This window comes from Phaethon aethereus (assembly GCF_964289735.1).
Source record: "Phaethon aethereus genome assembly, chromosome: 17".
In the NCBI taxonomy this organism is placed as follows: domain Eukaryota; kingdom Metazoa; phylum Chordata; class Aves; order Phaethontiformes; family Phaethontidae; genus Phaethon; species Phaethon aethereus.
Window position 1 is genome coordinate 8458882 of NC_138593.1, and position 26433 is coordinate 8485314.

The window sequence follows — 26433 nt, forward strand, 5'->3', positions numbered from 1 at the left end:
GAGGATGCAGCTCCTTGGTGATTACAACTTTGGCTGTGAGCTGTTTTCGTGATTTCCTTACTGGCTGCCTGCTGCGCACCAACAGCTGTAAAGCTCAGAACTGTGCTGCCATGTAACATGTTGATGCTATTGTTGCTGATGGAGAGAAACAGGACTTGATAGTTCACTTGGTGGCAAATTATTTGGAAGGAAAACTTTCCAGGGATCTGGATCGTTTTTACCATGGACTCCTCATCTGTCCAGGACGTTCAGTTGGAGAACAGAAGCCGTAATGGGGCCTCTAGCAGCTCTGAAGAACTTTTGGATTGTAAAGCCAAGTCAGATTTGCCAGTTACAGCAGGTGAAATTAATGGTAAGTTACTTCATATGCGCCAGATAATTTCCTAGTCTTACCCAGGCTTCTCTACAACTATCTATTTTGTTATTCAGGTGATGCTGAAGGACTTTTTCCTTGAGGTGAGGGATTTCTTATACAGCAGTTTTAAGCAAGTTTAGTGAAGGCTCCCTGTGTATGGGAAAACTATCCTTTTGTTTTAAAACTTATTCTTTCAAAACAAAACCAAACTATTAACTTAAGTACTGTTGGCTGTCAGTTGAGTATGTGTTGTTCAGGGTGTTACTCTGTCTTCTGATAGTGTTTCCAAGAGTGTATACCTGAAATTCTCTAGAACTAACAGTTCTGAAATGATAGTTATGGAATAAGGTCATGACTAGAGTGCTTTACTCTGGCAAAAGAAATTTTCATAATAAATTGAATTGATTAGGCAAAAACCAAAATGTACTTTAAAAGTCTCTCTAAACTTACATTTATGGAAGAGAGATGCTGGCATGTACTCCCCAAATTATTTAAAAATAACTTTTATATGTAGACAAGCTCTGTAAGAAAATAATCATGCAGCTGTTTACAAAAAACTTTAGAGAGCGCTGATCTGAGTAGATCATAGAATCAGACTTTGATTGGCAGGGATCTCTGTGGGTCGCCTAGTCCAACCTCATGCACAGAGCAGACCTAGTTTTGAAGCTAGATCAGGTTGCTCAGGGTGTTGTCCTGTTGAGTTCTGAAAACCTCCAGAGAGGGAGGTTCAACAGCCTCTCTACCCATTCCAGTATTTAACTGCCTTCACTGTGAAAATCTTTTCCTTGAATTGAATTGAAATCTCCACATTCCCCCTACAGGTATCTGAGGATATATGCTGGTACACAGGGATATTGTAGTAGATGGGGGGGGGCGGGTGTATATGTTGCGGCTGCGTAAATACGCAAAAGTACAGAGGTTCCTTACCTCACCATCAAAGGAGGTCATCGTGTGATGAAGTTGTTAGCCTTCCGCCCTCCTCTCGTACCACAGATTTGACATCTTGTCACGGGCAAGAAAGTGGAGGCCTGACACTTTATTTGCATTTCTTACACTGCCTGTTATCAGACTGGCAGAGTGTAGTTATGTGATGATTCATTCATCTTTTATGAAGTTGGAGATCACATGTTCCTGTCTTCTCCTGTGTTGGACATCGTCCAAACAATTGAATTGTGGCCTACAAATAGGTAGCGTGTCTTTCTACTGTTTTCAATCTAACTGCATCTCCTGCCCCGCTGTTCTAAAAAGACTGCAATTGTATTGACGCTACTGCAATTCAATTAGTTTAGTTTAAGGCAGTGTTTAGATTCTGAGTGTCTCATGGCCTCAGGAAGTTTCCAGGAAACCATTACTCCAGAATTTTGCTCCAGCATCTCTCTTGTGTATATATACCGTTCACAGTTGTGAAGATAAAAACATAAATAAAGTATAAACCTGATGCAGTAATAGCTGCAGTTTCTGAAACATGGGCAGAAACTATATTTCTGAGTGTGTGAGGTATCTTCTTATTTTTGGCTTCTTGTGGCTATTCTCAGCACTGACATCTATTTTAAATTTGGTTTTGACAGTCTTTTAGTTTTAAAATTGCCTTAAACTCTGACTTTGGTTAGTCATGCTTGCAAGTGTTTTTGTGACCACATGGTGAACTAAATCAGAGAACTGATTCAGGCTAAAATGGCCTGAAAATGTTCTCTCTGTGACAAATAAGATACTGAAAAGTATTTTAATTGAAATCTTAGAGAGCTGATGGGGTTTGGCAACCTAGGGCTGAAAACTTTTTTTATTTTCACCCACATTCACTTTCCTCATTCAGTTTCCTCTGAGCTGGTTCAGTGTACAAACTGAACCTGTGCTGGCTTAAGAGACAATGCACCACAGAGGTAGGAACAAATGGTTAGGGGTGGAAATGTATCTTTTCCTTTTTAAATTACTCTGCAGTGAAATTTGACTGCACTTAAAAGGAAACTTTTTGCTTTCTTCAATCACAAAAGGGCAAAAAATTAAAAAGTCCTACCTTCCTACCTGTAACTTTTTCCCATTTAGCTTAATTAATTTCAGGGTGCACTTTAATGTTCTCCACGTACATGAGTGATAATAGCTTTATTTTGAATTGTTTATAGTGATTCATTATATGGAGGAAGAATGTTTAATAGCAATACGTTAATGGGCTGGTCTAAATCAATAATTAAAGTTTTATCGAATTGTTGTAATCAACTTCCTGGCTACAGAATATTTCTGCATATGAATCTTAGAAACACTTGGTTTGGGGAGGATCTGTTTCTCAGTTCTGATTTCTGTGGTTTTTTTCTTTCTCTCCACATCTTCTTTGAGCAGACTTTAAAAAAAAACCCTGCTTATTGAAGTCTGCAGCTCTGAGAGGAGAAAATAGGAAGAGGAAGCTTGCTTTTTCCACTTGCAAATACTTTGTGATCATAAATGTTAAATATTTTCAAATATCTTTAGGAAAAAAAATGAAATCTTCCATATTATTTGAATGAGTTCCAGTTACTCCAGTGATACACGGCTTGGGAATGAACAGAAAGACAATGGCTATTTCAGTACCCTGCTCCTTTGAGATCTATAGTAATGCATTCAAAGTTAGTTTTGTTGCAACAGCAGTGTCGTAAATGTAAGTAGTCCCCAGCCAAGTGAAGAAGAAATGTGTGAGAAATCCAAAATACACACCTGTGAAGTTTTGGGCTGGTATTGAAGGTGCATTTTTCTGGATGGAAAAGAAAAATCCAATTTAATCCAAATTAGTCAGTGGGGATAAAATCGGTATTAAAGTGGTTCTTGAATTGCCTTTTAATTGTAGATTTATTATTTTGATACATGTGAGTTTTGCTACTGTACTTTTGATGAAGATGTCCTGCTTGAAAAAACTTAAACTTGGTTTAAAATTGAGAAACGCTACTTGGCCCAGGCTGGAAGTCGGGATGGTGGATGCTTTCTCCCCAGTGCCCAGCAGCATACCAAATAGCTGAATCATTCAGCACAGGCCCACAGTTGCTGAGTCTTATTTGTAGTAGATTGCTGCTCAGTGTGACACAGATCGCATTACTTATACTTGGTGTTTCACGCTTCTAAACCTAAAAAGATTTAAAAACCCATGTGAGGTTTTGAAGATATTTTATGATCACTTTTGAGGTCCTGCTTGAAGGCAACGCAATAAAGCAAATGAAAGGTACTTGTTCTGGTCTTTTAAAATGAAGAATCAGAAGTCCTTTATACAATTCCTCCTGCCAGCTGCTGTCATTAGCAATTTCCATATTCTTATGGTCTAAAGGCAATAGTGGTAGTGTTGTATTTGGGTGGAGCTGTGGACATAAATGGGGTGGCTTAAGATGTAGCTCAGTGAAACTTTCTTTTCCAGCTACCAGTGTTAACATCAATGACATGCCAAATGAAGAGGGAAGTCTGGAGATAACCAGCGAAGTGGATTCCTGCCAGAATGGGCCAGAGTCTCTCTTCCCTGACTCTCCTGTATCTTTTGACCCCACCAACAGAGCGCAGGGTCAAGAGTCGTCCCCAGGTGTGACTGGTTTCCATGACAGCCTAAGGAAGTCTCAGGGAACTAGTGCTGAGGGCATAGTTCTTAGAAAAGAAGCTTTGCAGTCTCTCAAACTAAGTCTTCCCATGCAAGAAACTCAATTGTGTAAGCATCTGTTTACGGTGGTGCCCCTGCTTTCTCTTGCTGCATAAAGCTTTTTACTCTGAGCCTGGCCCTAAAATCCTATAACACCATTTAAGCTTGGACTAAACTTTGTTTTTGCAGTAAGCTTTTACTTTGAACTACAATTCATTTTCTTTCAGTAAACCACCCTCTGCTGTAGCTAAGGCATGTGCCTTACCATTTAAAAATTGTTCTTATGCTGGAGGGGAATTTATGCTTTCTGGGGCTGAAGCTATTATAATTTTCTTGATTATTAGGAGTAACAGGTGACCTTAAAAGAACAAGACAGACAGAACAGCAGAACCAGGTGATTTTAATTAAGCTAAGTAATAAAAGGGGGAAGATGAGCAATAAAGCAGAGAGAAGGGAGAAGACTTTATACTAAGGTGTCTAATGCTGTGGGAGTTTTCTGAAAGAATGTTTTTAAAAAGCCTCCCTACGGGAAAGATTTAATGTGAGTTAATAAAAAGTAAGAAAATGTATCCAGGGAATATCTTTCTCTGACCTAGGGAATGAGTCGACTACATAGGTCTTCCTTAGTTTTTTAATTTTAGTACTGTCAGAAGTGCAGGACAGGTGAGATTCAATGACAGCAATAATTTTGTTCTTGCTGTATAATCTCTTGTCATATATACATGGGGCAACTACAGCATTTGCAAACTGAGCAACAGAAATACACAGGCTTTATCAATGCTTACACAAGGACATATTAGAAGAGGGTATTCTGAGGTGCATGCTAATGGGCTTTCCTTGTGTTCTTTGCTTAAGCATGAAGCATGTTGCTGATGGTAGAGGGGGCTCTTTCCTTTTGCATGCAGACTTGCCTGTGTTGGAGTTTCTGTTTCACTGTAAAGATGCCTTTCACTTACAGGCTCAGCAGAGTCTTCACTCCCATTGGAGAAAGAAGAACAAATAAGACTTCAAGCAAGAAGACGTCTAGAAGAACAGCTCAAACAATACAGAGTGAAGAGACATCAAGAAAGAGTGAGTACCACACAACAGATCTTCTAAATTCAACGTGTTGTTGAGAAGCTTGAAAACTTGATCCTTTCTGTACTCTGAATTCCTGTCTTCTCTGCTTTAAATGTTCGGTAGTTTTCTCAAATGCGAGAAAGCACTTTTTTTCTTCTAGACATGCAAAATTTGGCTCTCTGTTATCTCATCGGCGATGTACCATTTTGTGCGACTTAAAATGGTGGTGGGGGAAACTAAACCCAAAACTTAACCTAAATGTTCATTTTTTCCTATATTTTTCAGTTAGCTTTGGGACTGTATCTTGATCATTTTCAACATGCATATACTGAGCCTTGATAGGGTTGACTGATGTAATTTGCCTTGTTTATGAAATGATGCATGTACTTAAATATTAATGTGAAAGTGTAGAGCTTTACAGATTAAGTTGTACAGCAAAATAAGTCTTTGATGCTAGTTCAAATGTATCATTCTGGAATTTATTGTTGACTCTTTGCTTCTTTTAGTCGAATCAGTCTACATCCAAAAACCGTCCCTCCAGCACCCTAGATCCTGAGCTGATGTTAAATCCAGAAATCTTGCCAAGAGCTAGCACTGTAGCAATGACAAAAGAATACTCCTTTTTGCGGACCAGTGTCCCCAGGGGGCCAAAACTGGGTAGCTTGGGACTTCCAACATCCTCAAAAGAGAGAAGTTGTTCAAAATCTAAGCCTGGTAAGATCCGGTCCTTGGCTGACTACAGAACTGAAGATTCAGGCTCTAGAAACACTGCTGGGAACTTTGTGGCTACTGATTTATCTGGTGGGACTCTGAAACAAAGCAGAAGTGGTCCAGCCTCGGTTGTTTCTGAGATTAGTCTACCCTCTGACATGGATGATCGAATAGAGAATTCCTCCTTGGCAGGAGATAGCATTTCAGAGATTGATGGGAGTGAAGTGGGAATGAGGCTGGATGGAAATGAGAGTGACAGCTCTACCTACAGCAGTGTGTCAGGAAAAGGGCTGTATAACAGTTTACAGAATGCAGAAGACAAACAGGGTATTCCGTATACAATAAACGGTCAGAAGATACATCCTGATGCAATGGGGCAATTTCCTTCCATTAGTGAGGTGCTACAGGCTGCAGCAGTGGAGCGTCAAGCCCAAGAGCAAGAAGTTAATGGGGAAGTACGGAGTAGGAGAGACAGTATTTCCAGCAGGTAAGAAAGATCACCGTACAGTGAGGGCATTATACTTTCTTGGAATAGGCAGCCTGTTACTGTTACCAACTAAATTTGGATCTAGTTTTAACTTACATTCATTGTGATCAAAGCTGCTGTTAATTTACAGATTCTAAAATAAACTGAAAGGTCACTTTACTTAAGTACTTATTTACTAAGTATATCTCATATATATACACTTAAGATATATATATATTCTTTTATATATATCTTATATCTTCTTTCACAGAAAGCTATCTTTGCCACTGACAGCGTGTTTTAAACATTCTGCTAGCAACTGCTTCTATCTGTATTTGCTTGGGAAGCAGGCATTCATTCACTGAATCACTGATGTGGCATTGGTCTTTAAAGACTGAAAGCATAGACTTAACTGACTCAGTGATATATATTATCGTCCTTTTCCTGCTACGCACCTACCTTTCAAATAGTTATCAAATGCCAAGAGTCTTGTTCTAGACACTCTTATTCTCTTCAGCCCTTTAGAATGAGATTTAGTCTCACAAGCTTATGTGTATGTGGTAGGTATTAAACTGTGATTCAGCAAGTAAGTGGATAACTGGTGAAGCCCTTAATGCAGTTGTGTTTATCAGTTGTCTGCAGATCTGCAGATGCATGTTTTACACATGCTAGTTTTGAAATTACCTTTTTTTTTTTTTTGGAATAAAGTGTAATGCCCCAAGATTCTAACACAAAATCAGTTGTTGACAATTATTCCAGCTTAGACTTAACTCTTACAGTAATGAGAGAGAGGAGAAGATTGTGTCCTTTTTCTCTAGACTCCTTGGCTGTACGTCACGGAGGGAGCATAAGAAATCCCTGATACCAAATACCTGTTCTTCCTTCTTTTGCAGCAGCTGTTGGTATTTCTCGGGCACTTTCACATTAAAGCAGACAATTGTGGACAATAGTTGTGGAGATTCTGTGCTCCCGTTATGTCCATTTGTCTGCTTATAAAGGGATATGCAGACATAGAATATAATGGAGTCATCCATTGCACTTCTGTAAAATAACAAATACATGGGTGCCATACTAGGTTCTAGTCGCTGCAAATGTAGGAAACTAATGTATAAAACCTTAGCATAAATCTAATTTCTTTATCTCTTTGGATGGTAATGAAGATTGTTTCACTGTGTTCTGGATCCATCATAAAGCCAGAAAAAATGCCCTAAATTCTAGGTCACGTGTGGAGTCTGAGTACCTCTTAATTTCAGCTTCACCTTTCTTCAACAAGACGACTGCTGTATTCTAACCCTTTAATTGTGTGTGTGATATCTCTGTCTCCAGTGTTTCTATGGAAAGCTCTATCGCAGGAACTCATGACGAAATGCTGCAGGTTCTAAAGGAGAAAATGAGACTTGAGGGGCAACTGGAAGCACTCTCACTAGAAGCTAATCAGGTAGGAAATGAATTTAAATTTTTGTATTTAGCAAATTATATCAATATGTTAATTTTCAAGAGCCTCCTACTCATTACTTGTGGGAATTGTATTTTGTAAAAACATTGTTGAATAAGGTTATATGTTAGGAAACTAACATATAAAACTCTACAAGGTACTTTAAATTTATCCTCTTAAGCATCCTTGTAAATTCTTCAAAGGCTTTTTTAATGAAAAAACAACTTAAAAAAAAAAGTAAAAGAGAGCTGATAAATTCAGTGTAATGCCAGACATGTCTATATAGCTGTATTTTCTCTTTGTATTGATTGATGGTTATAACACATGTAATAGAAAGTGTTCTTCCTTAAAGCCTGGAAATGTGTCTTATTAAAAATCCTGACATGATTACTGACATACAACTCTATATGTCTTGTCTGTGCTTTCTACTGTATTTTCTTTGACTATTTGAAATACCTGCTAGATGAGATGTCACTTCAAAAAATAATTTTTTGCAAGCAAGTGGCCTTTGCCTTAGCAAAGGGATTTTGCTGGACATCTTCTTTAGTCAGCCATGAATGTATTTTCTCTTAAGACTTCTGTATTTTGATTTTTGGGATGCATTCAGGCTCTCAAAGAGAAGACTGAGCTACAAGCCCAACTTGCAGCTTTGAACATGAAGTTTGAGGCACAGATGGAGCACAGCCAAAACAGCCAGCAGAAGCAGGAATCTCTGAGCTCAGAAGTGGCCACATTAAAGCAGTCTTGCTGGGATCTGGAACGAGCAATGGCTGACCTGCAAAATACCTTGGAAGCAAAGAATGCTAGTTTGGCTTCTTCAAATAATGATTTGCAGTTAGCAGAGGAGCAGTACCAAAGACTCCTGCTGAAGGTTGAAGATATGCAAAAAAATGTTCTCACCAGAGACAGCACAGGTGAGATGATATAAATGTCAATCTTTAAAATTTGTTATTCCATAAATAATTTTATTTCAGCATAATTCTGAAGTGCTGGAGCAAGAAGGAATTATGTGGTTCATTGATGCCATACTAATAAAATGGTCTGAATTCTAAGATGATTTGGGGGGTTTTTGTGTCACATAAGTGCCACAATTTGCAAGCTGCCGCTGCCAGCTTGGGGAGCAAGGCATAAATACATAGTCTAGTAACTGTTTAATAATGGACTAATGATTTTTAGAAAACTGTACAAATACTGGTTTGTAATGATGACTCTACATGTCAGCATCCCTGCTTCCTGATTTTTAATTAGTTCATGTTTTCTGTCTCCAACAAACTTTGAGTGCTTAAAGAAGTGATTCATTTGTTTTAATTTTGTTCGGCTTACGACCTGATACTTTGGATTCTAGCACTTCCCCTCACTTTTACGGGAAAAGCCAATCTTTATGTAATTAGACATACACATTTTGGTTCAAAAAGAAAGAAAAAAAAAAAATGCCCACAAAAAGCTACGATTATAGCAACAAGCCTTGAAAAAGTGTGTATAAAAATAGAACGATAGGGTGTGCTAGTCCAAGTTCTTTAATTTTCTTCTTCTAGTTCATGATCTGCGACAGCAGTTGGCTTCCTTGCAGAACCAGCTTCAGAAGGTGCAGTTGGAACGCACCACACTGACCAATAAGTTAAAGGCGTCTGAAGCAGAAATCACGTCACTTCAGAATGTGCGGCAGTGGTACCAGCAGCAGCTTGTACTAGCACAGGAGGCCCGTGTCAGGCTGCAGAGTGAGATGGCCAATATACAGGTATTATGATTTGCTTGAAGATAGAAAGACTGAGAATCTGTCCTTTTTCATGTTAGTTTTATCCAGAGGACATTGTTGATGAGCTCAGATAAGGGAGCTGGTCTCACTTGTGTCGTCTTCAGGTGGAGAGCAGGGGGGATGTTTTGTTTTTCATTATGAGGTGTTAGTTCATGTTAATGCTGAGGCATAAATTTAACCAAAGCACTTGCCTTCTGTGGATGAAGATCTGCAGTACCATGAAAGTAGTAGCTGAGTTAAGGCACAGATGGATTCAATGTAATTTTTTTTTTCCCCCCTGAAAGTCTTAAATTTGTTGGCCAGATTTTGACTGTTGGTATTAATCTGTGACTCCCCCCCCCTCCCCTAGGCTGGGCAAATGACCCAAGCAGGTATGCTGGAACATCTCAAACTAGAGAATGTGGCACTGTCTCAGCAGCTGACTGAAACACAGCACAGATCAATTAAAGAAAAGGAACGTATTGCAGCACAGCTGCAAAATATTGAGGTACGTTTGTAGGTGGTCTTAATGAATTATGTTCTGGTGGTCTTAATGAATTGTGTTCTGCCTAGGTTGTATATCTAGGTTTTGCAAACTCAAGGCTATTCTGACAAAGTAGCAGAATTCTTATGAATTGATTCAGACGTTGCATTATAAAAACAGTAAATATTTTAGAGCAAATAAATTTGCATGACATTACAAACAATGAGAGGGAGCAAGGCCATATGTTCCCATTCCGAGGTGATACTTGCGTTTTCAGCTCTGGTATTTGTTTTTAATTGAATTTTAAAGGTGGATGTGAATGTTCTCCTTTGCCCATTCAGGAACTTTTTCAAGAGAAAACTTAATTGGAAGTTAAACTAAGTCTGTAAAGTGCTTCTTAAGTGTGTGAAATTGCTCAGTACTCAGGTTTGTCCTTCCTGCCCTCCAGTAAGAAAAGATGGGTAAAATCTGAAGTGCAGTACGCTCACTTTCAAAGCACTTAAAACCTTAAATCCCACTGAATTTCAGTGACATTCCTGCATCTAAGTCTCAAAGGGCAGTAAAGCAGCAGGTTAGTGGAAGCACCCCATCTCCAATGTTACTAATGGCGGTTGTGTAAATTACAGGAATTGCTATTTCACGGAGTAGCTACAGCATCCAAGAAATCTCCTTTGTTTCAGAATTTTTCTGAAGAGCTTGATTTTAATAAAGATTCTTTTTCTTTATGCCTTGTTTCATCAAGTTTGAAAGGACGTGGTGTAATATAAGAGGAATTGGATTTTCACAAGTATACGAGACCTTCACTGTTATTCTAAGATGTTTTAAGTATATGAATAGGTGACTTCAGTAAAGACATACAGATGTTAAGGGAGGTATCAGAATTATTTTTGCTTGTGTCTTTTCTCCAGAAATTTTCTTGATAACTTACATTTTTCTTGTCTTCCCTCCACGCCCCCCCCCGCCCCCCCAAAAAAAAACTGTAAAAGTTGATTTCTTGCCTTTCCTGTGCAGGCTGACATGTTAGATCAAGAAGCTGCCTTCGTGCAGATCCAGGAGGCTAAAACCATGGTGGAAGAAGACTTGCAGAGAAAACTAGAGGAGTTTGAGGATGAGAAAGAACAGCTTCAGAAAATGGCTGATTCTGCAGCAACATTGGAGCAAGAATTGGAACAGGTAGACTGTTAGGCAGCTTCCCAAGAGTTTCAGTGGAAATACTTATTTGTCTGAAACGGCAATAGTAAATAGATCCTGAGCTCTAACTTTTTTTTAAAACCTGAAAGATTGCTGCAAAAATGAAGTCTATATCAAAGTCACTTTGTCCCAGGTGAGAAGGCTCCCTATATTTTTAACCATCTCAGTAACAGTACTTTTTTCAAATTTCGGAACTACTGTCTTGTAGATGTTGGGGTTTTTTTAATGAATTCAGTATGTGATTATTCTAAGTGGAGACAAGAAGCATAATCCATGTTCAAAGTTGTTAGGCAGTCAGGATATCATTGTATACACTTACAGCATAATAATTCTGCACTTCTCTGCAGAGTCCTGCTTTAACCTTGTAACATTAAAAAGGCAGCATCTCAAGGGCTGGAATTCAGATGAAGTATACACTGAATTTACCCGGTATACCTATTGTGGGCAAATTTTTCAAATAAAAATGTAGAGTACAGTGAATCTTACTTAAGTATATTTTGGTCATTGCTTAGCCTGCAAGATTTCAGATGCTGCAGAAGGCAATCAATGCAATTAATAGAGCAAATAGGAGAAGGTGAAAATATTTTTCAGCTTTCCTGGGCCAGTTCTTCTATTTTCTCCTAGAAGCTAAGTTTTAAATAACGTATTATTTAAAATATTTTATTTTGATTGGAGTGCATTTGCAAAGGTAACATGTATTTTGTATGAATTTATAGAACCACAGAATGTTTTGGGTTGGAAGGAACTTAAAGATCATCTAGTTCCAACCCCCCTGCCGTTGGGCAGGGACACCTTCCACTAGACCAGGTTGCTCAAAGCCCCATCCAACCTGGCCTTGAACACCTCCAGGGATGGGGCATCTACCACTTCTCTGGGCAACCTGTTCCAGTGCCTCACCACCCTCATAGTGAAGAATTTCTTCCTTATATTTAATCTAAATCTACCCTCTTTCAATTTAAAGCCACTACCCCTTGTCCTATCACTACATGCTCTTGTAAAAGGTCCTTCTCCAGATTTCTTTTAAGGCCCCTTTAGGTGCTGGAAGACTACTATAAGGTCTTCTTGGAGCCATCTCTTCTCTAGGCTGAAAAACCCCAACTCTCTCAGCCTGTCTCCATAGGAGAGGTCCTCCAGCCCCCTGATCATCTTCATGGCCCTTCTCTGGACTCGCTCCAGCAGGTCCTTATCCTTCTTATATTGCGGGCCCCAGAGCTGAACGCAGCTCTTACTTCTTACAAGTATTTTAAGGTTTTGTCTTGCTTCTTACTTTAAGATAAAATTTTATCTTAAGTATCTTTTAAGAATCTTAAAATACTTCTTCTCAGGTCAAGTTGACTTTGCATCAGCGAGATCTGCAGCTTGAATCTTTACAGCAAGAACACCTAGACCTAATGAAGCAATTCACTCTGACCCAAGAAACATTGCACACCAAAGAGCAGTCCCTGGATGACCTGCAAACACAGTATGATGAACTGAAGGCCAGATTAGAAGAGTTCCAAAGTGACAGTACTTCTAAAGATGACATGATCCAGTATTTGCAGAATGAGAAGATTGTTTTGGAAGTAGCTCTGCAGGCAGCAAAAGCAAGCAAAGAGCAACTTGACGAAGGAGCAGTGCGCCTTGGGGAAGAAACAGAAGTAGCATCACAAATCTTGGAACAACTGAGGCAAGAAATGGCGATCAAGTCAAGCCAGGTAATGAATCCCTAAAAGTGTCTTATTTAAAATAGCTGTTGCAGGGAAGTATTGCCACAGGCACATGATAGAGCCAGTTACATGAGAGGAGATTGGTAGATGTGAGTTTGTGTATGTCTGTAGTTGCGAAATTCAGCTAGTGGGAATATTTTAATCAGTTCTCTCATTTTTCCTTGTTGGTAGATTATCTGACACTTTACATCCTGTTACATCATTGGTGAGCTTACAGTTTAATATCCTTTGGTATCTATATGTGTTTATGCATTTGTGTGGAGTGGGATGGGAAGCTGAGATTAATTGATCTTGTTCTGTCTGTTTCCAAGAGCCACAATCTTTCTAAAATCTACCAGTTTTAAAACACAGTAATTTTGAGTTACAGATCACGGTTTTGGAAGTAATTTTTTAATGTGCTCCTTTTCTGTGGTACTGTAGGCCAAACATCTTCCTTATGCAGTAATTTGGTCATGTTTAATTGTGCCTTTTCTCTTGGAACAATATACCAGGGTTTGCTTTTGCGTGTTGCTGTATACCAGCTGAGGCTTTTTTCTAGTCAATGAACATTTTACAAGATTAAGCTTAATGCATAGCCTTAATCTTTTTGTGGCTGGTTTAAATAATTGTGACTCTTCCTTTCACACCTTAGTTTTATAGTCATGTATGCTCTGTATATTTAAAGCATCCAAGTTCTAAAGAACTTTCTTACTGTATCCTGGTAATGATGCATTCCTGGTAATCTTTAGAGTTTTCTTTTGAAGATAATAGTGGGACTTAATAGTATTACCAATTAAAAGTATTGAAGAACTACGGAAGTATATTTAACGTAAAGTTTGGTCTTTTTCCTTCAGAGAACCAGCTGGTTTCTTTGTTTGATCATCATGTAGGTGTGAACGGGTGCTATTCGGATACGACATATGTACACTGATGATGCATACTAAAACTTTAATGGCAGGATAAGGGGACATCATGCATTCCTGGAGGTTGACAAGGCTCACTATGTGGTGACCTGTGTGAATAATGTATTTCTGTATAAAACATTGTGTTAGCTAACAGTGCCATCGAGATGCCTAGTCAGAAACAGGGTTCTCATTAGATTAGGCAATTGGTGCAAGCATAGCAAAAGATACTGTCACTGCTTGAAATAATGTAGAATATGACATTTGGCATGTAAAGCAACATGTTTGCTTTTTTTACCTCTGGCAGGTAGAAAATCTGCAGCAAGAAAATGCTAGCCTTAAAAAACAGGTTCAAAAAGTGAAGGAACAGTTCCTGCAGCAGAAGGTAAGCAAAAGCAAACGATTTCAAAGAAATAAAACCGAGAAATATACTTCTTATTTACAGTGAAGGCATGTACTTCTTAGGGGTTTGTGAAGAAAATTCAATCAATTTTCTATGTCAGAGAACTTTGTGACATAATTATACAGTTTCTGTATTTCATACGGTTGAATTTTTATCTGTGACTAACAAAAAAGCAGATCCACCAACCAATTCATGCTTTTATTGTACTTCAGGGAGTTTGTCAAATGTTCTACCATATGAAGTCTCTCTCTGATTTGTTGATGCTAGATTTTCTTTTGCAAAAGCACTCATGAAAATCTTCAGGTATTGTCATAGACCCCAATTGTTTTATACTTAGATCATATCAAAAGTAGAGAGAAACTACTCTTCTGGGGCCAGTCTTATTCAATATCTTTATTGATGATCTGGATGAGGGGATTGAGTGCTCCCTCGGTAACTTTGCAGATGACACCAAGCTGGGTGGGAGTGTTGATCTGCTGGAGGGTAGGAGGGCTCTGCAGAGGGATCTGGACAGGCTGGATTGATGGCCAGAGGTCAACTGTATGAGGTTTAATAAGGCCAAGTGCCGGGTCCTGCACTTTGGCCACAACAACCCCATGCAATGCTACAGGCTTGGGAAGGAGTGGCTGGAGAGCTGCCTGGCAGAAAGGGACCTGGGGATGCTGGTTGACAGCCGGCTGAACATGAGCCAGCAGCATGGCCAAGAAGGCCAACAGCGTCCTGGCCTGTATCAGAAATAGTGTGGCCAGCAGGAGTAGGGAAGTGATCGTGCCCCTGTACTCGGCCCTGGTGAGGCCGCACCTTGAATACTGCTTTCAGTTTTGGGCCCCTCACTACAAGAAGGATGTTGAGGTGCTGGAGCGTGTCCAGAGAAGGGCAGCGAAGCTGGTGAGGGTTCTGGAGCACAAGTCTTATGAGGAGCGGCTGAGGGAACTGGGGTTGTTCAGTCTGGAGAAAAGGAGGCTGAGGGGAGACCTTATCGGGCCCTACAACTACCTGAAAGGGGGTTGTGGCGACAAGGGTGTTGGTCTCTTCCCCCAAGTAACTAGTGATAGGACGAGAGGAAATGGTCTCAAGTTGCGCCAGGGGAGGTTTAGATTGGATATTAGGAAAAATTTCTTCACCGAGAGGGTGGTCAAGCATTGGAACAGGCTGCCCAGGGAGGTGGTGGAGTCACCATCTCTGGAAGTGTTCAAAAAACGTGTGGATGTTGCGCTTCAGGACATGGTTTAGATGACATGGTGGCGCTGGATTAATGGTTGGACTTGATGATCTTGAAGGTCCTTTCCAACCTCAGTGATTTTGTGATTCTGTGAAACAAGAGACCACTTTACAGGGTCATTCAATTTTTCAGGTTAATTTATAATAATTGATAATAATATTTGATATTTATAATATCTGATGAGGTAGATGTCGAGGTCAGGTTGGACAGGGCTCTGGGTAACCTATTCTAGTAGAAGATGCCCCTGTTTATTGCAGGGGGGTTGGACTACATGACCTTTAATGGTCCCTTCCAACCCAAACTATTCCATGATTCTGTCATTTTCCTGCAGCTTTGAAAAATTATAGTTGCTTCGGTAATTAGATGGAAAGTAATTATTTGCAAAACATCTATTGCAAATTTTATTCTGAATTTACACAGTTTTGAAATTGATACGCTATTTGTATTGCATGTATATGTGTCTTATGTATAGGGTGGCACCATTAATTTACTGCTTGATTGCTTATTAACCTAATGCCAAAGGTTGTTTTAGCTTGTTAGGTTTACGTTTGGGAAGGCTGTTTAAAGTGTCAGTCATAGTTAAGCCCTCTTCTCATGGCAAAAGTTATTAATTTTGTGCATGGGAGGGTTAATTTTTTACAATTAGCTTAGTTTAAAAAAAAAAAAAAAGCATCTCATTACTGCAGTTACATAAAGAATGTGAAGAGTATCCCATATGGCCATCAACACTCTTACTCAGGGGTTTTTTTTTATGAACTGCTGATACACAGGGGTATTTGATATCTGAGTTTACATAAAAGTCTTTGAACTTATTAGAGTAAATATTTTACAGAAGATGATGCTGATTTGTATTCTTTGACACCCCCTTCTTCTCCCAGAGTAAAAGAATATCAGAAATACTTTATAATAAATTACTCTTAAGTTTAGAAAGTTGTAACAGAGGTGACATTGTCCTCTTGAAATTCCTGTGTCCTAGGTCATGGTGGAAGCTTATCGAAGAGATGCAAGTTCTAAGGACCAGCTGATTAGTGAGCTGAAAGCTACAAAGAAGCGTCTGGACTCAGAAGTGAAAGAGTTAAAACGAGAGCTAGTGAAAATTCAAGTTGAAAAACAGTCACTTGAATCTGAACATTCAAAACTACAGAAGGAGGTATCCCAGGTTCACCAGCAGATGATGGAAATAGAAAATCATCTTCAGTCAGTGCAGAAAGAACGAGATGATATGGAAACACGCCTACAGGTATGGAAGGTATTAAGCTTTGAACTTTAAGACTGTTACATCCAGCATACATTGCTATTTTTATTAACTCACAGGTGGTCGTTCTGTTTGTGTAGAAAGTTAAGGTTCTTGGTTACATCTTTAATATTGTCTATACATTTGAGCATATACCTACCAACATTCTGTAAACACATGATTGCTTATTAACCTCTCACGTAAGTAAGTGGGGAGAAGCATGCTATAGGAGTGGTAGAGGTGTGATGTGGAAGCGGTTTCCTTGGTCCCAAAGTGAACTCCATCTAAGAGCAAAGATCAAAATAGAACTCTGTTCATACATGTTATGGTGGTGGCCACAGAAGGAAGCATTAAAGAAGAAATAAAAGAGAAAGAGAAAGGAAGTGGAGAACCTTGGAACAGTTTCTATTTAGAGATGGAAGTAATTTTGAAATTTCATGCTTATTCTTTTATAATCTAACATACAGCAAACATGGTTTGTTCTTATTCTCATGGGTGCTTTTTTTCCTTCCTATTAAGTCTTTGCAGTTCGATAAGGAACAAATGGCATCTCTTGCTGAGGCAAATCAGGCGTTAAAACAACAAGTAGAACAAATGCAAGAAGAAGCAAAAAAGTAAGTGTTCTTTTATCACAGACAAAAGAACTACAGCATTTGTTTTTCATATTCACCTTTTTATCAATCAGTTGTTTCCTATTCCTTAGTCTTTCATTTGGGAAACTTAAATAGTCAGAGAGTCGTAAGAGTCATAGTCAGGGCAAAGCGTTGGTTGCATGCTATACAGGAGTTGTAGCTTCTCCTCTGATACACTTAGGCTTTTAACCATCAGTCTCTGCCATACAACATACATATTGGAGCTAATCCTAATTACCCTTCACTGAATTTTAGCCTTGACTGGCTAGAATGTTGGCATTCATGAGAACTTTCCCTGCCACCCCCACCACTGGTGATGACAGGGTTTTTATGATACCCGATATATCCGCCAAGGATCTCAGGTTAGATTGGATTCTTACTCTCAATTTTGTATTATTTTTAGAGAAAGTAGTATATATTCCTTCATGTTGAAGTTTTAATAATTCTGGCAAAGATGGCTTAGTTTCCTTAAGTATTTTTTCAGAATGTTATCAAGAGTCTTAAAGGTGTTGTCTTGCAAAGGGCCAAATTGTACCTTACCAACCTGATAGCTTTCTTTGATGAGATGGGTGACGCTGGGGCAAGGGAAGAGAAGTAGATGTTGATTTTTGTTGGACCATGTTAAAAATTAATCTTTCAGAACTGTTTTCAGGCAGTTTTTGTTTTTACATGACATTTTGTTTTTCCTTTCACTCCAGGGCCATTGCTGAGCAGAAGCAGAAAATGAAGCGTCTAGGGTCAGATCTGACAAGTGCTCAGAAAGAGATGAAAGCAAAACATAAAGCCTATGAGAATGCAGTCGGCATTCTTAGTCGTCGGCTACAGGAATCTCTCACTGCAAAGGAATCTGCTGAAGCAGAGTTGACCAAACTAAAAGCACAAATCGCTGATGGTGGAAACAACCAGATTGCTCAAGTATGCAGATGTCTTTTAACATTGTTAGTACAAGGATAGACCTATCTTGTTATTAAATAGAAGTCTTGAAATATTATTTTGCACTGAAGTGATGAAAAAATTTGGAATATAAAGCTAGATAAAAACATGATATCAGTGCTCTAAGCACTGAGAACTTCCTTAACTACATTTGAGAGAGGTGATTTGACAGGCTCTGGTTCGGTTGGTGGTGTGTTTTGTGTTTGTTTTTTTTTTTCCTTGTATCTTTCAGGTTACCAATTGTAATCCAAGCTCAAGAGGATGATTAGGCTTAGTGCTAGATTTCTTTACTAATTTTTATTGTTGGTTTGTTTGTTTGGGGGGGATGGTGGTGGTGGTGGTTGGTTTTGGTCGGTTTTTGGGGCTGGGTTTTTTGTGCTTTTTTTTAAAGGCTCAGCATCTGAAGAATTTCCAAAATTCTAATTCTTACTGCTTTTTTTCTCATTGACAGTTAAAAGTTTTTCAGGGTAGCCATATCTTACTCATATATGTTATGCCGATGATAAAAAAATATTGGAGGGAAAATCCAATTCCTTGAACCACTGGAGCAAGATATCAAATACACTAACAGCAGTAGCTGGATGCAAGGGTGGAAGGCTCTGAGCAGGACCTTCATGTGAAGCACTAGCACCTCATTTAATATTTGATAGAGAAATAGACTTTTCAACAAAAACAAAATTACTGCTGGTAGATGAATGATACATTAATCATGCTTGTGATCCCCTTGTCTTTAGGAAAGAATTCAAGCTCTGGAGACAGAATTGCAAGCTGTTAGCAGCAGTAAGTTGATGCTGGAGAAAGAGTTGCAAGAAGTGATTTCACTTACCAGCCAGGAGCTTGAAGAATACAGAGAGAAAGTGCTGGAACTTGAGGATGAGGTGATTGCTTGAATTTGAATGGTAGAGGGGAAGGTGACAGTGAAACATGACTGAGAGGCAGGGAGAAATTTTAGTACCATAATTTTATTCCAACAGTACAGGAAATCAGAATCTTACACAGGAAATATCGTGTCAGTGACACTAATTTTGCTGCACTGTGCTGGTTCTTCATGGTTTCATGAATCGTTGTGTAGGGGAAAAGATGATGAGAGAGAAAAGTAGTTCCTGTATTAGTTAACAGCTGTGTGTGGTCATGAGATGGTGAGGATGCATGAATGATTATCTGTTTGAAACTATTTGGAGTCATGGATGCTCAGTGATTTTGAGGGCAGGGTGGTGGTGTTCAGTTGTAGAGTTGCACAAAAAAATTACACATATCAACTACTCTTGATCTGCACCTGAACAGTACTCTTGGATTCTGCTTTCTAGCATGAATTTTAGTTTTCCAAAAGGAAAAAATACCTAACTGAACTTATTTTGAAGTGTTCATTTAAAAAAGAAAGAAATCCCACTCTCGGAAAGCAAGATGTGATAGTAATCTGGAGTTGTTTGGTTTTGTTTGTTTGATTTGTCTTTTTTTCTGTGGCTATAGCTTCAGGAATCTAGAGGCTTCAGGAGGAAGATAAAACGTTTAGAAGAAAGTAATAAGAAGTTGGCCCTTGAGCTGGAGCATGAACGTGGAAAACTTACAGGTCTTAGTCAGTCCAACGCCGCTTTGCGGGAGCACAACAATATCCTAGAAACAGCATTAGCAAAAAGAGAGGCAGACTTGGTACAACTGAATCTGCAGGTATTTGACCTTTTGATGTAATATCTTAAGACAGGAATTGGCTCATATTTCTGGTAACAGGATGTAGCCATTTTCACAAACTTAGTGCACCTTCTTCAGAGCGGGGTCTCCCGTGTGTTGTGTAACAGCAGGAATATAGGGGGCTAAAGAAGAGATCAGAAATGGAACTTTGCAGTAAATAGAGCTGTTTTCTTCTGGAAAAAAACAAATCGCACTAATGTATTTGCAATAGTGAAAGTGTGGCTCACCTAAGTTAGTTGGAACATACAAACTGTTACATAAGGATTCATTGAGATGAATGATTTTTATGCCTATAGTAATATATTCGTGGGGTATAAGCAAATGGGAATATAGGCAATGAGCTACCATTTAACCTATCAGTGAACAGCAGAGGGAAGTTTCCCTGCATTGGCTTGTGTTTTTATTTCCTGTACTAGCATTTCTGGTCTTGCAGGGAGCTTGCGCAAAATGTGTGTTTGTTTTCGTGATGTGATACAGGTTCAGGCAGTCCTAAAGCGGAAAGAGGAAGAGGATCAGCAAATGCAACAACTTATTCAAGCTTTACAGGCTTCCTTAGAGAAAGAAAAGTCAAAAGTTAAAGATCTTAAGAAGCAGGTAACATCTCATCTTTTGTTTTATTTACTTAAAAGGTGATTTAAATGTGAAGTATTTGAAAAGTAGCTTGAAACAAAGTCTGTGCTTTATAATAGACTGCTTTCCTGCAGGGTCTCTGTCATCAAGGCCAGTGGCTGAAAGATCAATTGGTGTCTTTTCTGTTGTGCCCTGTGTTAAGCATACTCATTGACTACCAGAAAAGTTCCATTATGACTTGTAATGCATGGGACATATCCTGAAGTGGTGATACTTCAAGCAAAAATTCACAATGAAGAAGCAGTCTGGCAAATGTGCTTCTTCCATTATATATAGTTATTAACTGCCATTAGCATTAATAAGGATCACAGCACTAATAAGTGTTTTAGACAAAAAGAGACGTATTAACAGCAGCACAACTTCCTCCTTTATTTGTTTTGTACTCCTTTAGTCTAGCTCCCTTTATGATTCACCTGCGGTGATAAAACCAAGAAAAATTGCATCTTTTTTTTCCTTGTAGGAAGCAGCAGCCAAAGCGGATGCAGCACATAACCGCCGTCATTACAGAGCTGCTATGCTCGAGCTCAGTGAAATCAAAAAAGAGCTACATGCCAAAGAACTGCTTGTCCAAGCCCTTCAGGTTGAAGTAGACAAACTGCAGTAAGTAAATGTCGAAGTTCTTAGAGAATAGTAAATAAAACAAATCCTCTGGAAAAAAACATACATCAGTGAATTTTTGGGTTTGCCACTCTGAAGTGGATTATGTTGAAATGTACCCCAGCTGAGCCTGACCATAAGATGCATGTTTGGACTCTAGGCATCTCTTCGTAATTCAGTGAGACCTGAAGTACACTGTATTTAGACTTCACCATCTGCTTTTTTAATAGTTTCAACACAGATTTCAACTATTTTATGTTACTAGTAAGGATTGACGCTTCATATATGCCCTATTGTTCTTCTGTCTTTCACATCCCTGAGGTACTGCATAGAGGATGAATTTGATTGTTGAATATATTCTACAATATATTAAAATTCAATTTGTTTTCTTGTATAGAAGATATTTTCTTAAATTCTAAGACCTCTCTGAGAATGGATATAAGGTTAACCTTATTCCTTCTAAAACAAAGGCAAAATTGCTGACGGTGGGGGGGGGGGTGGTTTGATGTTTTTTTACTGCATAATCTGTTGTTTATAACTGGCCTATTACCAGTGCTCAAGGAAATTTTTTTTACACTATTTAATGATACATTCATGCATCTTTCTTATATAAAATCTTGTGGTTTAACTCTTGCTGTGAATGTGTTGGCAAAGCTTTCAGTCAAAGCTATAACTAAGCAGGTTGCATGCACTGTCATGTCATTTACGGTTATATAGCTTACCCAGTGAAGTACTTGTATTAAAGGACAAATTGAATAACTGCCGTGTCTGTTAATCCTGCTGTGCAGAGTAGAGGATGAAAAACGTTCCCAGGAGGTATCACAGTTTCAGCAAGAGCTGGCAGAAGCCAGGTCTCAGCTCCAACTTCTGCAGAAAAAGCTGGATGACAAGCTTAGTGAACAGCCTGTAGTAAGCCAAGAGGTAAATACAGTTAATGTGCAGTTTTTATGCTTAATTATGATGCATTGTATGACTTCATTTGTCTTTAATTTAGCATTTTGTAATGGAAGTTTTGCTAGGTTTTCTTAGAAGCAGGAAGGGTTCACGAGACATAATATTTCAGATTTTGTGGTTGATTGCCCCTATAGATAATAATGAAGATTTTTTTTTTTCCCCCCCCTCCCTGCCTTCCCGGTAGGTGGAAGACCTCAAGTGGGAGGTAGAACGGAAAGAAAGAGAAATTGAAACACTTAAGCAGCAGTTGGATATGAGTGAACAGCGCAGCCACAAGGAGTTAGAAGGGATACAGATTGTTTTGCAGGTATTTAATCTAGCCGGTGGAGATTCTGATGGATAACTGGTATTGCTGTAGGGGGATAATTAAAACAATATTTTTATTATTTAAAAGCATACTTACACTGATTTTTTTAAAATAAATTTTTAGCAATAAAAATTTGTTCACTATATGTTTTGCAGTGTCTTTACTTTTCTCATTTTTACTTTGACTGTGCTGTTATTTTCTTATTTCCTTGACCTTACGCCATTAAAATAGACTACTGACTTCTTTTTATCTAATTTTTGGTTTTCTGCCAGGGCAAATTGGTTTCAAATAGCAGTGTTAAGTGTTGTTTCTTTTTCCAGTTTCCCCTGGAAGCTGAAAAAAAGATAAAAAAATTAGTTGGCTAGAATTCTTATGCCATTTCCCTGTATCATGTTGATTCTCTTTTCCCATTTAGAATATCAAGTCTGAGCTGGAAATGGTGAGGGAAGACCTGTCAGTGACTCAGAAGGATAAGTTTATGCTGCAGGCTAAAGTGACTGAACTGAAGAACAGTATGAAGTCGCTGCTGCAGCAGAACCAGCAACTGAAGTTGGACCTGAAGCATGGCAAGATGAAGAAGGTATTTAAATTGGAAGATATTTTAGAATGCTGGAAAATACTCCACTGCAGGCAACTCTGACCTGAAATGCCTGCCTGTGATACAGACTAACTGATGATCTGGTATTTAAATGATAAATACAGGAAGATGTGCAGGCAAAAGTAACTGTACTGATCTTGACTTCCCACGTTTTACTTCAGAAATATTTATGTTTAGAGTATTATCTTATGTTCACATTTTAACTTAAAAAAATAAAGCAAAAAAGGTAGCACTTAAATATTGAATTATGGGCAAATAGGGAGTTAATACCTTCTTAATGTTTATGTGTCTATCCTCTCCATCCCGTCTATTTTTTCATCCTTCCATAAATTCAAAAGTGGGTTCTTTGAGTTTTCTGATTTGCTAGTAATACACAGAAAATGCAGTAATAGTAGATCTCTTGATCTTCCCTTTCCTGAAGTAATTTTCTCACTTAATAAGACAGAATTTCATACGGAAGCCTCCATTTCATTCTTTTAGACATTGGTCCTGATACCTCATCCTGCAGGTTCCAGAATTTCCAAAAGGATTTCTTTGATTGTACTTAACTGATTTAGTTTTTTTCTGAATTGTTCTCTTAACTATACTGAAAGAATGTTACTAAAATTTATTGTGAAGATCCCAGTCATTTGCTTTAAATCCTTCCTGTTTTATTTCTTTAGTAGGTTGAGTTCTTGAGTAGGTCTGTTTAGATGCTGTTTGTTTACTTAAGAGCATGGCTAGCAGATGACATTAGGTTAGGAACTTTTGCTTGTCACCCATGAGACTTAACATGAATGTGCTTCTGATTGTTGCTTTATAATGCAGATATGTACCAGTAGTGTGATGCGAGACACTTCCTATGTGGTAAAAATAACATTGATGAAATCACTTAATTGTATTTCTGCTCTTCTTCTTTTTCTTTAACCAGAGGAAGGAACTGAAAGGAGAGAATAACTCTTCAAATCCTGTGACTCCAGTCAAGATTCCTGACTGTCCAGTGCCTGCTGCCTTGCTGGAAGAACTGTTGAAACCATCGACAGCTGTGAGCAAGGAGCCTTTAAAAAATCTGAACAGCTGTCTCCAGCAATTAAAGTATGACCTGTTATCTTCAACCATATTAAATAATCTTAAAAATCTTTCCAAGAAATCAGCTGCGAGTCTAAGAAAATAAGTATCTGTAAAATGAATTCTTTTCCTCTTATTGGGACTATATTTAGGACAGTAGTATGTCCTGTGCTTGCTTATATGGTAATGAGATAGGGAAAGAAGGTTTTACAATAAACTAGACAAAATGTCCATCCTAAATCATACACAGCCGAACAAAACAGAAACAGCTATTTCTGGTTGTTCTTGCTGGTAGAAAAACTGGTGTTTCTTCACAGCATCAGAAAGACTGCTCGTGAGAGGAGCCCAGGCAGTGTGTTAATAAGAAATCTCTACAGAGGAAGTTCATTTTGCCAAAAATGTTTTCAAATCTTCCCTTACAAGATTGTAGCTTTCCTGCTCAGAATCTCATATGCAATTTGAGGAAGACGGGGAGTTCAGGTCATTAGGAGAACTGAGCTGCTGTTATCACCTCAGTTATGTTTGAGGGGAATGAGCCTGTGATAATGTTCTGTGATCCTGTACTACCGGACTAGTCACTTTGCTATGTTAGTGCCTGACTAAAGGCCGAATGTGTTTATCTAGTTATTTTTCTGTGCTGCCTTCCTCACCTCTACCTCCCATGTTGTCTTTAATACCTGCAAGAGTACCACGTTCATCAGGTTGCAGACACTAAGTGTGTTTATTGAGGAAACAGTGCTGCGTCATCCCTGGCAATGAGTATGTGCAGCAAAGGAGCTGCTGCATTGTTGGCCCTTGGTTTTGGATTAAGCATATTGTATTTGTTTTGCTCTTTAATTTAAGCAAGGCAGTTCCTAAGCTTCCTGTAGATATTTTTTTCTCTTATATGCACCTATAGCTTAGACAGTATTAAAGTAGGTATCAAGAATCAGGAAAGTAATTTTCTCATCTTGCATTTAGCAGTTAGCTTCCTGCTTGTTAATTTTTGCTTTTTTGTTCTCAAAACTTTCAAAAGGCAAGAAATGGACAGCCTTCAGCGTCAGATGGAGGAACACACCATTACAGTACATGAATCAATGTCTTCGTGGACTCAGATCGAGGGGCAGCTAATGGACCTTACCTCTACGAGTCCTGCAACTGCATCAGACCAGCAGGAGGTTCTTACTGTAGATGAAAAGAAACAGAATTGTAGTGTTAGTGACAAGGAAGCTTTGACACTATAACCTCCTCATCAGTTGTCTTTCTTCCTGTTGCTTTAAGTATGTAAACAAATCTTTATCAAAATTATTTATTTATTGCATTTTTTTAAATGGTGTTCAGAGTTGTGCTTTTGCCTGTAGAAGCAAAGGACATGGTTTTGAGAAACTGGTGTGATATTAAATGCAGAACATGCTATTCCAAGAGTTGCTTTGAAACCTTACCATAATAATTCTGTTATGTTGGGGACTGCCAAGTGGTAAATCTAGCTCATTTTGGGGTTTAGTAAGAGATTCAGCTGAAGGTTTAAAATAAGGTCAAGAGAAGACCATCTGGTTCCAGGTCTGTATTTGTTCAATCTGTGTGAGTTTGTTAAGGAATGACTGTTAATTATGTAACATCTGGGATTTGGTGTGTTTTTGGGGGTGGGGTGGGTGGTGTTTTCCCCCATCTTGGGTTGTATCCAAATCACAGGGAAAAATAAGTTCTGCTCGTGTTCAGCCATTAGCTGTGGTTGAGAACTGGATATTCTGAGCATCCTCTCTCCTCCCTCCTATAACCTCTTACTCTTGAAATTCAGATTACAGGTATCTCTATTTAAAGAAAAAAAATTCATTTAAAGCCATTTCTAGTTATGAATATGACCTCTGACCTATAGCAAAAGAAACACGACTGTAAAGACAAGCAATGCAGACCAGTATGTATCAGTTTTTCTCTTACAGTTGCAGGCCAGTAGGGAGCTTTGCTTCACTGCACAAACACTTCTTGCACCTTTTTAGTTCAACTTTTGAAGTAGACACCCTTGAAAAAGGTATGTGTGTAATATATATATATATATATATATATATATATGAAAAAAAATCAAAATTTTCTGATTTTGAATATCTGTTTTAATATGCTTATATACTGTAAGCTAAGGCTGACATGAGGGTTTTTTGTTACTGTCATTGTTTTAATGTTACATTTAAGTTCACTGGTTTTTGTCATTCTGTACAAATGGCTTAGGGAAATTAGCACCTAAAGCCAGAGCTTTTAGAAACATAATTATTTTCTTGAAAAGACAAAATTATAATGCCTATAAAGTTATTATTTTTGTTAGCTTTATCTTCTCCTACACACTTCCCCTACTTTTTGCACCCTCTATGACAAGTTATCCACCGTGAATGCAAATAGTGGTACTGTGGCAGCCCCTCTGCAGAGCACCTTGGCGAGACTATTATTAAAGCAGCCCACTTTAGACTCCTTCACCTTTGGTCCTGTTGCGCCACGTGGCTCATACTGCAGTGATAAGCCCACCCTCTGCTCATTCAAAAATTCTGTGTGGAGATATTGCTTCGCCTAATGTGCTAAGTGCTAAAGCACAAATCAAAATAGATGCGAT

At 38.6% G+C, this 26433-nt stretch overlaps 1 protein-coding gene across 1 annotated transcript; it reads left to right on the forward strand.

Annotated features, from left to right (window-relative positions):
• Nucleotides 1-222: 222 nt before the first annotated feature.
• On the forward strand, nucleotides 223-25078 carry GOLGA3 (golgin A3; the record flags this gene model as incomplete). The annotated part of the gene is made up of 23 exons (XM_082007530.1): nucleotides 223-352; nucleotides 3729-4010; nucleotides 4900-5012; nucleotides 5507-6198; nucleotides 7504-7615; nucleotides 8220-8526; nucleotides 9148-9350; nucleotides 9718-9855; nucleotides 10843-11004; nucleotides 12348-12716; nucleotides 13917-13994; nucleotides 16211-16474; nucleotides 16988-17082; nucleotides 17799-18015; nucleotides 18768-18911; nucleotides 19504-19701; nucleotides 20200-20316; nucleotides 20813-20952; nucleotides 21738-21870; nucleotides 22088-22210; nucleotides 22626-22790; nucleotides 23719-23882; nucleotides 24871-25078. The coding sequence occupies 23 exons, from the start codon at nucleotides 223-225 to the stop codon at nucleotides 25076-25078; spliced, it is 4554 nt and encodes a 1517-aa protein (XP_081863656.1).
• Between the last annotated feature and the right edge of the window lie 1355 nt (nucleotides 25079-26433).